The 12,603-nt window shown below is 42.8% G+C and overlaps 1 protein-coding gene across 1 annotated transcript in view; it reads right to left on the minus strand.

Annotated features, from left to right (window-relative positions):
• The window catches only part of mthfd1b (methylenetetrahydrofolate dehydrogenase (NADP+ dependent) 1b), a 36,438-nt gene that overhangs the window by 23,191 nt on the left and 644 nt on the right, over positions 1-12,603 (minus strand). Inside the window, exons 2-10 of the mRNA XM_083791221.1 lie at positions 7,165-7,249; positions 6,123-6,182; positions 5,941-5,994; positions 5,615-5,751; positions 5,372-5,472; positions 2,449-2,585; positions 1,712-1,823; positions 1,128-1,255; positions 374-471 (exon numbers count right to left, since the gene is read on the minus strand). Coding sequence (XP_083647347.1) covers positions 374-471; positions 1,128-1,255; positions 1,712-1,823; positions 2,449-2,585; positions 5,372-5,472; positions 5,615-5,751; positions 5,941-5,994; positions 6,123-6,182; positions 7,165-7,249 — 912 coding nt within the window. The remainder of the gene's footprint in view (positions 1-373; positions 472-1,127; positions 1,256-1,711; positions 1,824-2,448; positions 2,586-5,371; positions 5,473-5,614; positions 5,752-5,940; positions 5,995-6,122; positions 6,183-7,164; positions 7,250-12,603) is intronic.

Below are 12,603 nucleotides of genomic sequence, written 5' to 3' on the forward strand. Positions count from 1 at the left end.
TTCAGCGTATGCTCTAAAGGTAATACAACAATCTCGGCAGTGAAGGGGGGTTGATTAAAATGCGGGTTACGCGTGTAAAACAGTCAAGCTGTTTGAGGAAAAAAAAGAAAAGAAAAGAAAAACACCAAGCCATGTCACACAAACTCACAGAACCCTGTATAAAGAGTTATACAGTGTGTGAGGCATGGGCTCCCTAGTTTTGTGTAGTCAGACGATCCCTACCGACGCGTCTGGTAGGGATGACAGAGACAGTGCTGACCTGGGTACAGCAGAGAGGATGACAGAGACAGTGCTGACCTGGGTACAGCAGAGAGGATGACAGAGACCGTGCTGACCTGGGTACAGCAGAGTGGATGACAGAGACAGTGCTGACCTGGGTACAGGCCTCTGCAGGCTCAGCTTGGTGTACGTCAAGTCCCATTTCCCTGGCTGGTAGTGGTCCAGGAAACGCTGTGCACTCTGGACTGTGTTCTACGCACAGACAGACAGACACAGACAGACAGACAGACAGACAGACAGACAGACAGACAGACAGACAGACAGACAGACAGACAGACAGACAGACACAGACAGACAGACAGACAGACAGACACACACACCATCATCATCGAGTAACAGAGTGCTCGACTCCCCTTCCTATTCTGTCCTTTACTCTCCGTTACTAGTAATCAACGTGCCAAAAAGTCATTCTCTCTCAGTTTGAGCTTGTAAATCAGCTATGTTCCAAACAGCCAGTGTAGGCTATATAGGATTAAAGTGTGCATGTAGCCTATAGTTTCTTCACTTTCATAGACTGTATGGTACAGATCTGTGTGTCATCAAATGTTTCAATGAATAGAAACCCAGTGGAAACAAGCCAATAGACAGACATTGTATTGAACTGTACTTTGCTTTTTTTCCCCCTGCAAACTGTCAATAAAGTATTCAATCACTCGATCAAAGAAAACTGTCTCATTATTCTCACTGCTTATTTCTCTCTTAAAATCTGCTACAGTGGGTGGCGGACACTTGTTACGTACATACCGCCATGAGCATGGCTACGGTCATGGTACATACCGCCATGAGCATGGCTACAGTCATGGTACATACCGCCATGAGCATGGCTACAGTCATGGTACCGTACATACCGCCATGAGCATGGCTACAGTCATGGGTCCAACCCCGCCGGGCACTGGGGTGATGAAGCCAGCCTGCTCCTTGGCCGAGCTGTAGTGCACATCGCCCACAACGCGCTTCCCACTCGCCTTGGTCTCATCTGAGGGGGAAACGGGGGGGGGGAAAGGAGAAGAAAAAGGTGAGGTCAGTTAGTGTACAAAAGGCAGAGAATGTGTTAACTAACCTTATGTCTGTACGATGAGCTATGGCATACCTGAATTTCCCTTTGGGGTTTAAAAAAAGAATCTATCCCGCCTGTGTTTGACTGACATGCATGGTGAACAGGACAGAGCCTTCTGAAAGCACGGATGTTTTAACCCATTCTGGTGTCAGCATCATGTCATGCTTTATGTATTGAAAAATAGCAGATCTACAAGCTCATAGCGCGCCACCGAGTGGCGCGCTACGAGCTTGTAGGTCTGCTATTTTTGAACAATCGAAGAACGACTGTCATTTTTAGAATCTGATCTCAGGTCAGAATGGGTTAATCAGACCAGTGTGTGTCCAGTGGAACCCTCGTATGAATCGGATCTCAGGTCAGAATGGGTTAACAAACCAGGAATGTGATTGATGCCACAGTCGATGACCACCGCTCCCTTCTTGATCCATTCCCCTTTGACCATCTCCGCCTTACCGATCCCCACCACCAGGATGTCTGCTCGGCCCACCTGGGCGAAGAGACGGGAAACGGTGCATTTATATAGCGCCTTTATCCAAGGCGCTTTACAGAGACACACACTTCACACTCACACACACATTCCTACACCGATGGCGGAGGAAACCATGCAAGGAACCAACCAGCACATCGGGAGCAATTAGGGGTTCAAAGTCTTGCTCAAGGAAACTTCTGACACTAACTCTGGGGGAGCCCACAGGGATCGAACTGGGAACCTTCAAGCGGCCACTCTACCCCTAGCCTGGGCACCATTACATTTAGGGTATACTGTATCAAATCAAATCAAATCAAATCTATTTATATATCACATTTAAAAAAAAATCTCATTGTACTGTGTGCTGATTAAGTTTACAATGAGAAATACACCTGGGCGTCATCTTGAATGAGACTCAAAACGCAAAAAGCAGTTCTGTAAATAAAAGCAGGCGTGTTTGGAGGAACGTGCAGCTATGGGAATCACACAGCTGAATGAAATCAAGATTAATTTATATTCACAGGAAGTAACATTGGCTTTTTTATTTTGTGCATGTGGCTCTTCAGGCATACATACTGTAGACGCCTTGCTAGTCATGGTGTGATTGGCTGGTTGATGGCGAGTCTCTCAACCAATCAGTTACCTCTGCGGGCAGGTCTGCGGTCTTTGAGTGACAGGTGGTGACGGTGGCGTGGCTCCACAGCAGAAGGTCATGCATGGGCGCGCCCACGATCTTGCTGCGGCCAATCACCACGGCTCTCTTCCCTGCCACGGACACACCTGTGGACAAGCGGCCAAATGGTCACTTCCGTCAACACAATGTTCAAGTTCATCTTCCCGTGTGTGGGGGAGGTAGAGGAGAATGTATAGGCCTGTCACAAAGATGCAAAGCGATATATGATTGTATTGACTTTTAGACAACATTATTACTATACATCTGATTGACCTTTATACCACTAAATGTTATAAAAGATCGGTTTCTCCAGATTGAGTCATTAAATGACTCGATCGGTCATATGTTTTGGAGTGAAAATCTGATGATTTAATATTGTGGCAGATCGAATTATAACAATTATAAAGCATCACTTTATCAATATAAACTTTATTCAAACATAGCTGATCTACAAGCTCACAATGCGTCACAACATTGCGATGCATTGTGAGCTTGTAGATTCAGTATTTTCACCGTTGTAAAAGAAGCGCTCATAATCGAGGCAAAGGTTTGAACCGTTCAATTGTGTCATTGTGGCCTAGTTCTCCATGCTTGGAGAACTCCTGTAGACGGCCTCAGACACAGAAGGGGTAATAGGTGTTAAGTAGTTGTTAATTAAGCAATAAGCCACGAGAGGTCTCAGGTTACCGGGTATTTTACAATGGCTGGGGGCGTAGGCAATTCCCGGTAACCTGAGACCTCGAGTCGCTTATTGCTTTTCTAAAACGGTTACAAACATATAGCAATATTAACCTAATAAAACTATTGAATTCACAAAAGTAGCTACGCTTTGCGCCACCAGAGCGAGCCACATCACTTCCTTGTTGTGCTCAAGGAAGCTCTGAGAAGGAAGTGAAGTGGGCACGTGACTGGGCTGCGCCATGACACTTTCATGGACACTTTCATGGGAGCCAAACTCACACAGGAAGTGCAATGAATACATGGCAGTGAATGGAGCCGGCTGGACCACCTCATAACAAACATTATTCATGAACAATTGAGACCTTTTGGAAAGTAATCACTTTTGGAAAATAACAGAAGACATATCACAGGTTGTTTTCTAATCACTTACTTTTCGATGTGCACAGAGTGCACAGTATATAATTTTATCTGAGGATCTAAACAGCAGCAGGTATCGTTTCTGGCTCCGAAGTATCGCGATATTTGGCTGCCAGACAGGAAACGGTGGGAAGTATCGCGATACTTGGTGCGTTCAGAAATGTACTTTGTACTTTATGGTATCTCTATTTTTATAGAGATACCATACCTCTATAAAGATTACACAGTGTACACATCGAATAACAACACAGCAGACAATAATGTGTTACATGTCTTCTGTTATTTTCCAGAAGTGATTACTTTACAAAAGGTCTCAATTGTTCATAAATAATGTTTGCGATGATGGAGTGTTCCAGCAGAGGTGCTAGATAGAAAGCTCATAACTTGTGATGTAAATAATGAGATCCGGAACAGTTGAGAATTAAACAGCAGCCACCCTTCCCTTTTCAAATGTTTTATATCATCCACAGCACTTGAATGAACAGTATTCATGTTCCTTTGTCATTTAACAAAAATAAAAGTTTGACACAACATGAAAGAGCCACAAAAGAAAATATACAAAAACATTAACATTTAGTCAAAAGTACTTGTCCTTTATCTTTCACTCTGTTATACACAAAAAAAATTCCACAGTTATGAAATTGACATACTTTTTAAAATAAAAACAAAATCAACTTTGTACTATCCTTTTTATTATTTCAGTTCAGGGTCAGCAACTCTCATGCACCTCTAGCACCTCTGCTGGAACACTCCATCATCACAGTTCCTGTTTACACTGAGCATGTGCAAAAATCCCGCAGGAGCCCTGGCCACACCTCCGTGCTCTATCCTCTTTATTTGTCCTAGGTTGTGCTCGGCAAGTAGGCTATGTGACGGGAGAATAGCGCTTGATGTCTTTACGGGGCCGCCTGGAGCCACACATTCACAGTCATATGAGCCGGGCGGTGCTTAGACGCCCGCACGGCATGGGTTTGTAAGGCAATCAAGCGCTCCCCTTCCCCAGTACAGCTACAGAGATGCGGAATCAGCTGCGAATGATATATAAAGTGATTGAAGGTGTGGGTTATCGGTGAAATTTACACCGGTCACGTGACGGTAACCAGCCAATCAGAATCAAGTATTGGGACTAACCGTTTTAGAATAGTAGTTAACCCATTCTGGGTGGGAACCCCTTTTGGTGTTTTAAGCATTATGTTATACTTTAGCTATTGAAAGATAGCAGACCTACAAGCTCATAGCGCTGCACCGAGTGCCACGCTACGAGCTTGTAGGTCTGCTATTTTTTTAAATTTGTGGAAATGTGGTGCAAATCTTTGAATATATATTCTTTCAGAGCGAAAGTTTTTTTTTCTTTTTTTTTAAGATATTTTTTTGCGGCTTACGCCTTTTATTGATTTTTGAAGGGACAGACAGTAGGCTGACAGGAAACGGGAGAGAGATGGGGGGATGACATGCAGTAAAGGCCGTGTCGGGTCCGGGAGTCGAACCCGCGGCACACTGCGACTGGATTACCAGTCCGGTGCCCAGACCGTTACGCTACGGCCTGGGCCAGAGCGAAAGGTTTTAACTCTTAGTTTCTGGGGTGGGGCTCCCTGGAACAACATTATTGTCAGATGGGGGTCGGCGGCCAATTGCATATAATTCTGGGGGTCCTTGACATGAAAATGTTTGAGAACGACTGACATAGAAAACAGAGGGTTTTTCAGAAAACTGTTAGAAGACATTTTGCAGAATCGTCCTCGGGTCTAAAATGGGTTAAATGCATTGTACTGTACATGGCCCAGCCCCCACTCACCGGTCTGTCGGATGAGCTCCATGCAGCCGTTAGGAGTGCAGGGGATGAAACAGTCGGCCAGGTCTCCACGAGACAGCTTCCCTGCATTGATGCTGGTCAGCCTTATGGACAAAGACAAGCGACAGAGAAACCATCTGAACCAGCTGGCCCACGCACATTTTGTAAATGTGAACCAGGTGAAATTTCAGGGTCGTCATCATGTCAAGCTGGCGTGCGCTCTCTCTCTCTCTCTCTCTCTCTCACCCGTCCACGTCCTTCTCGGGGGCCACGGCGTTGGTGACCTTCTCCGTGTCGACCTTGTGGACGGAGTCCAGAGGAAGCTGGACGATGAGGCCGTGGATGGACGAGTCCTCGTTCACCTCTTTGATGCTGCGGAGAATCTATGGACGAGTAAAAAAAGGTCTTGATTGTGCTCAATTGAACCGTTGACCCGGCCTCCGGTCCCAAACACGGCTGCTCTACCTCCTGAGCCACTGCCACCCATAAAGGCAGACGCGTGCGTGCGTGCGTGCGTGCGTGCGTGCGTGCGTGCGTGCGGTCAACTGTGGTTTTGCGGCCCCATCCCTCACCTCATCCTCGGTAGCGGTCTTGGGGAGTTTCTTGTGTGAGGCGTTTATTCCGATCTGTTCAGAAACAGGGTGGGTTTCACTGGGTTAGTTCTAAACACCAGAGAGATTGCAAACATGTAAGGTATGTAATGTATATGCAGGCATAGCGAATAGTAAATATCAGGGCAAACTGATTTCTTTACCTCTGCAGCTGCTTTGAGCTTCATGCTGATGTAAAGTGTTGAGTCATCCCGGTCTCCCACCTACAGACACATGTCAGTTATTATGACATTGCTGTTCAATGCTCGTGAGTGTTCATTCCGCTGACCAAAAGGCAAAAGATGTTCGTCAACTACGGAAACTAAATAAAAGATTAAGATGTTAGGCAGTAGAAACTCCCAGGAGAAACAAATACGACAAGTCATTTCATTTTATGCTTGGTTGTGCGTATAGGTGTCGCTGAGGTGTCCACTAGACTAAAACATTTGACTGAAATTTGACTTAAACTAAACTAAACTATTCAAAAGACCAAAACTACATACAAATTTGCAAATTACAAGCATAATAAGTATCATGCAGAAAAGAAAGCCTACGGGCAACCCTTGGGCACCAGCGATTGTGTTTCCGTCACTGAATATCAGAACATTATGAATAGAAACGTGTTTGGCTTGTAATTTGTAAACAAACGTTTGTTTGTCTCCAATAAATCCCGTACACGGTCTTCACTTGCAAAACATCTTCACTCGTGTGAAGCCTTTTGGGGGGGCATGCACAAAGTCATGCACAAAGTCCATAGATTTGGTTGTCACACGACGTCACGGGGGGGCACGAATAAGACAAACATAAAAGGTCCATAGATTTGGCTGCCACATGACGTCAGAAACAAAAGCTAGATGTTGGAGAGGCTAGTGCCCCTCAAAACAATATTTTATGCAGGCCCAGACATGATGTTGAAACGTATCTACATTAAACAATGCTTTTTTTGAGGGGCCCCTCCAATGCATGGCTTTCCGAAATCACATCATAGGCCAGACAAGTCGATGGAAAAAAATATAATTTTGCACAAAAGCAAAAATAACAGAAATCTTCTCTTCCGAGGGTCACGGGCACGGAACCTTATCAGATGGGGGTCTGCGACCAAATAAATACATACAATGTGGGGGTCCTTGACATAAAAGGTTTGAGACCACTGCATTAACAGTTTTAACACCCAGATCCATACAATAATGACCGTCTTGCACTGACCTGTAAGACCACCAGACCGGGGCTGAAATTGGGGTCCAGAGTTTTCATTTGCTGCACCTGCTTCCTCAGCCTCTCCCTCACCTGGCTGGGGTCCAAAGAATGGAAGAGAACTTTAGATTTTAGTCTGGGGGGGCAATTCAAACGTTTTAACTTTTGAGTGGTGCAACCACTCCAAGGAACAGCAATGTCTGTGTGTGTTGTTCACCTATGTGTCCGCCTATGTGACGTTAATGGAGCACCAGTATGACTATTAGTACCAGTAGGGGCGCTGTTGTGCCAGAGAGAGAGAGAGAGTGCTGCACTGTTGTCTGCTAATGAGAGAGAGAGGGGGGGGGGAAGAGTTGCACCACTCAGTTCACACGGGTGTGATTTTTATTTTGCATTGCCATGTTGCGCAACGAAAATGATTGATGATTTATACTGAAATCCATGACATGACTATTTTCCTTATTTAGTTAACTTTATGATGCTTTGTATGGTCCCATTAATATTATCCTTATATTTTAAAAAGATGATTAATCCTCATGATGGGACTATTAAAGGACAGATTTCACTCTGATGGCGGTTACTTGTCTAACATTAGGCATGTCCGTTTAACCACTTACACCTTATACTTTATTGACCGTCACCCAGTGGTCTAGATTAGAAGGCCCCACTCCCTTTTCATCTCCACACCATATCTCTTCGCCCCAGATTAGGGATGCTAGGGTAAGGGTGGTCAAAAAACTGGACAGTTTTCACATGAATGCTGTGTTGCCAGAGACTTGAAGCTATAGATAGCTAGCAAAGTGAGGTTGGAGTCAGATAGGTGACTGTAGAGTCATCTACAGTTATCCTGCTGCTGAACAGCAGATAGCACTTTATTCTCGCCTCTTTGCACAGATTGCCCACTTTTACTGACGTTTCTACTATTGAATGCTATGAATTATCGGTCTCTAGCGCCCTATTCATAGGAGTAGACTTTTATAAATTAGTGTTTTGAATGTCGTTTGATGGACAATAAAGCCAACCTTGAACCTTGAACCCTCGAGTCCCAATGAACCAGCAGGACATAGAAAGTAACTAGAACTGCACTCTGTTGAGTGCATACTTGCTTGTTGCACAAATGGCCAACTAGTGCGCAAGCAGAGCGCGCAAGTACTTTCGACCGCTGTAAACTGTCAAATCTCAGTATCTCTGTGAAGGAACGTTTGAAATGTCTAATTATTAGGTGTAACTATTTGCTACCTACCTACTTTATGCATGTAAACACCTAGTATTATTAAGTATGGTTCAAGTTTCTATCTATATAAGAAATACAGTTTTATCAATATTTAGAAATATTCTGGATACCTTTTTAGTTTTTCAAAGAAAAATAAATCATTGATATGTGATGAAAAAAAAGGTATATAAACTGAATTAAAATATGTTATCACGTACTGTATACAGTATAATTATTTTATTATTTATTGTAAATTGTCAATTGTTTTAAATGCATTTAATCTTGGACTAGTGATATTAATACTAAATCATGATCAGAGTAATATGTGTCTCTAACTTCAATTTCTGTAATAAGACTTTCACATTTGTTAAAATATACATGATCTAAAAGACATGAAGGTCTTTATACTTCTACCTTACTCACTATATTGGTCTTCATTGAAATCTCCTATTATCATAATTGCAGAAGTCGGAGATGATAGATACTTTACCATGTTTTCGAGAAATGTTTAATTTCGAAAGGTCTGTTTTAGGTGATCTGTACATAAGAATGATAGATCTTTATCTTTTACATATATGCATACGTGTTCTACTCTATCAAACCATCGTCAACCAATTACACTCTGGCATTGGGTCCTTTAATCCACATATTTCTTAAGTCATCATTGAGAGCTAGTTATACATATACTATATATTATATATATGTAATTTGTAAGTCGATTAGCGGTATACTGTGGTTACTTTGCGCCAAAAGCCGTCCCAGCCAACCCGCCACTTTTGATGCGTATGCACCGTCCCAGCAAATTGTGCCTGATACAGCAGTGGTGCCAGATTACATAAGTGTATACACAGGAGCATTACCTTTAATCCTCCCAACACTAAAACATATCGTCATTATGTCACCATCGAAAACCAATTACACTCTGGCATTGGGTCCTTTAATCCACATATTTCTCACGTCATCATTGAGAGCTAGTTATACATATACACACACCATGTAATCTGGTCCCAGCAAATCAGGCACAATTTGCTGTTTTATTTGCATATGCATCAAAAGTGGCGGGTTGGCTGGGACGGTGCAAACGAGCCGGGCGAAACTATTACTTGCGCGCTCTGCTTGCGCAAGTAATAAACTTAACCGTGATGAATGCACCATGACGGACAATGTTTTTTGGAGAGATTGATACTTTGAACATTCTGTGATGATGAAATAGTATCTCTGAGCGGACACCAGGCCATTGCAGCAAGTCAGTCACATTTCAGGTGAATGGTCCAAACGTTATCTTAATGCCAATAGAGAACAGGCACAAACATTTGCAATACATTAAAGATGATGCAAAGCATAGGCATTTATAGGCACATCATCAGATAGACGTAAAGAAGATAAAGATTACGCAAGGCCTGCCCTTAAGTGTTTTGATCTTGCTTTTCTACATTTATGGCACTGGTGGGGGGGGGGGAAAGAACAGAGCTTAAGCTTAAGATGTGTGCTTTTTAAAGTGTGTAGTCAAGCTGAAACTGCTCCAGATTTATTGTGTTACATACACACAATTGTGTTATATACAGTACACACAACTCATATTCAAGACCTGCATATGAGTTGTGTGTATGCATGCATGTATGCATGCATGTATGCATGCATGCATGTATGCAAGCCTTGGATCACACAACTTTTGTCTGTGCTTTTGGTCTTACAGGGGTTGGGCTGCTGGGCACCTGATCATGTGATTTACAACACTGGTCCGAGTGACCGTGACACAAATGACTCTTACATGGACTGGTACTTCTTTCAGAAACCCCAGCCCCACCACAACTATATTGCAGGCAAGTTGGCAACACAACGCTTCTGAATGAATGCCAAAAGGAGGTTTCTGTGAAATGTTGCAGAATGGATTCTAAGCTCTTTTACTAGTCCTAAAAAAGGTGTAGGATTGTCTCAAGAGCCTTCAATCCCCAGCCTGTCTGAGAGGACAACCATTCGTCGAACATTATTATGACTCAACACAATGACACAGCAATATCTCTACGTGACACAGTTCAAACAAAAGATACAGACCTCGCACTTTTGTACCCCGGATTTTAACCCGGTTTTTACCTAATGGAGAGAGCCTGCATGCTTGCACAGGAGATGTTGGGCTGTATTTTGCGTGTCTTAAGTACCAGGTCTTATTCCCTAACTTGAGTAAACTAAAGACCTGGAGGCGTGATCAATGCCATTTGGCTATTCTGAGTGTCCAAAGAGCATTGATCACGCCTCCAGGTCTTTAGTTTACTCAAGTTAGGGAATAAGACCTGGCACTTAAGACACGCAAAATACAGCCCATTGAATCTTGACCATCAGGCCAGAATTCCTGTCAGTTCCCATGTCTAGGTGAGACATCATGACATTTGACACGATCTTAATGTCTCAATAGAAGAGCAGGGAGAGAAAATGCGACCCCAATTGTATACGTTGTAGAGATGTCCCGATACTGGATCGGTCCTTTTTGGTCAAATCGGTATCGGCGAATATGCCAGTGTAACCAACGATCCCACACAGGGGTAAGGGGTTGACACTATGGTAGGTAAATAAAATGTTGGGGCATGTGGAGTTTGCTTTCAAATTGCCCAAACTGCAAGTGCACATTTGAGTGATGAGTCCGCTATTAACAACACCAGATAAAATAATTAATTTTATTATTATAAATAGTATTCTCTGGTATCGGTATCGGCTAACACAGAAAAAAAATCGGGATCAGATCAGGAACGAAAAAAGTGTAACAGGACATCCCATATTATTAACATACTCTACCATACAGAATGGACTAAATTAAATTGTATTCATTCAAGAAGTTGCATAGTGCAACTTTAACTAATGTAACTAATGTCAATGTCTTCTGAACCAGACACACTGAGGCCCCTTTTCCACCGGTTGGTTCCCAGTGGGAACCGGTTCAGTTCTTTTTGGTTTTTAGTCCATGAGCCAGATCTCCAAAATTGGTGGGCAAACTAGACCTATATTAAATTGTTTATAGGATCAATACAAGAAATGTAATACATGATAACCCTTCCACAGTATAGCTTTTTCATATTTTCGATTATTTTGTATATTTTCCTACATAATGCCTAAATTGCATATTTAAAAATGTAAAATTTGTAATACAATAAATCATTGTCTTCGTGTAAGTACTCAATTGGGGAAGTTTCATGGTGATAACAATCTAATATAGGTATGGTTTTGCCCACTCAATTCATAATTAACTTTCCAATTTTGGAGCTCTGGCTCATGGACTAAAAACCAAAAAGAACTGAACCGGCTCCCATTGGGAACCAACCGGTGGAAAAGGGGCCTGAATTTACTACAAGGAAGGCTTTTTTTCCACTCTACAACACCAAATATCCTCACCCAGAAAATAGGCGATAAAAGCTTTTATGAGTTTGTTGATTCACTATTTTTGCAGAAAGTTCCCCTATGACATGCCCAGCCTAGGGATGCTAGGGTTCAAGTGGCTAAGAGAGCAACAAAGAACAACAATCCCTTAAGTTGGTGAGATAGATGGCTATCATAAATGCATCCACAACCTAAATACTCCTAGAATACCCTTACACCCTAGGGTTAAAACATAGCCTTTATTGTATGAAAATGTCATCCATTTCTACCCACAGATCAGCTAGGGGGAAATGTGAGGGGCATCCACATGGCATTGTTGCATTCTGATTATTTATTTTTAAGTATAAGGTGAAGGTCAAAGCCTTCCTGGAATAACTAGGCCAATTTCATGCATAATAGACCCAAGAACTTCAACTTAGACACACCTGTCTCGTTCAGCTCTGACAAATCGACCTCCAAATGACAGCAGTTAGTGAGGACAGAATGCAAATAACTGTACATGGAGGTGATGAATGGAACCCTGGTCAGTCATTTGAATTAAATAATTAGCTAATAGGTAGTGTGAGGGCCGGGGGCAGTTGGCTGCAGGCCATGGCCATCTATCTGTCTTGTGACAAGCATGTGCCACTGATTGTGCACTTACTATCAAAGTAGTGTTTTGTCTCCTTTCACAACTTGAAAGTGCATGAGCATTTAATTGAGTACAGACATGCTTACGCCATATTGTCAATTGTTATTTATTTGATTTTGAATAGTTTGTTTTGTTTATAAGCTTATATGTAGTGGAAAAATAGGAATGCAAGGCAAAATATAATCAGCTCTAAATGCCATAAACGTGTCTATCAACATCACCACAGGTCACTCCCCAT

This window comes from Protomyctophum parallelum (genome assembly GCF_964188405.1).
Source record: "Protomyctophum parallelum genome assembly, chromosome: 20".
NCBI classification, from domain to species: domain Eukaryota; kingdom Metazoa; phylum Chordata; class Actinopteri; order Myctophiformes; family Myctophidae; genus Protomyctophum; species Protomyctophum parallelum.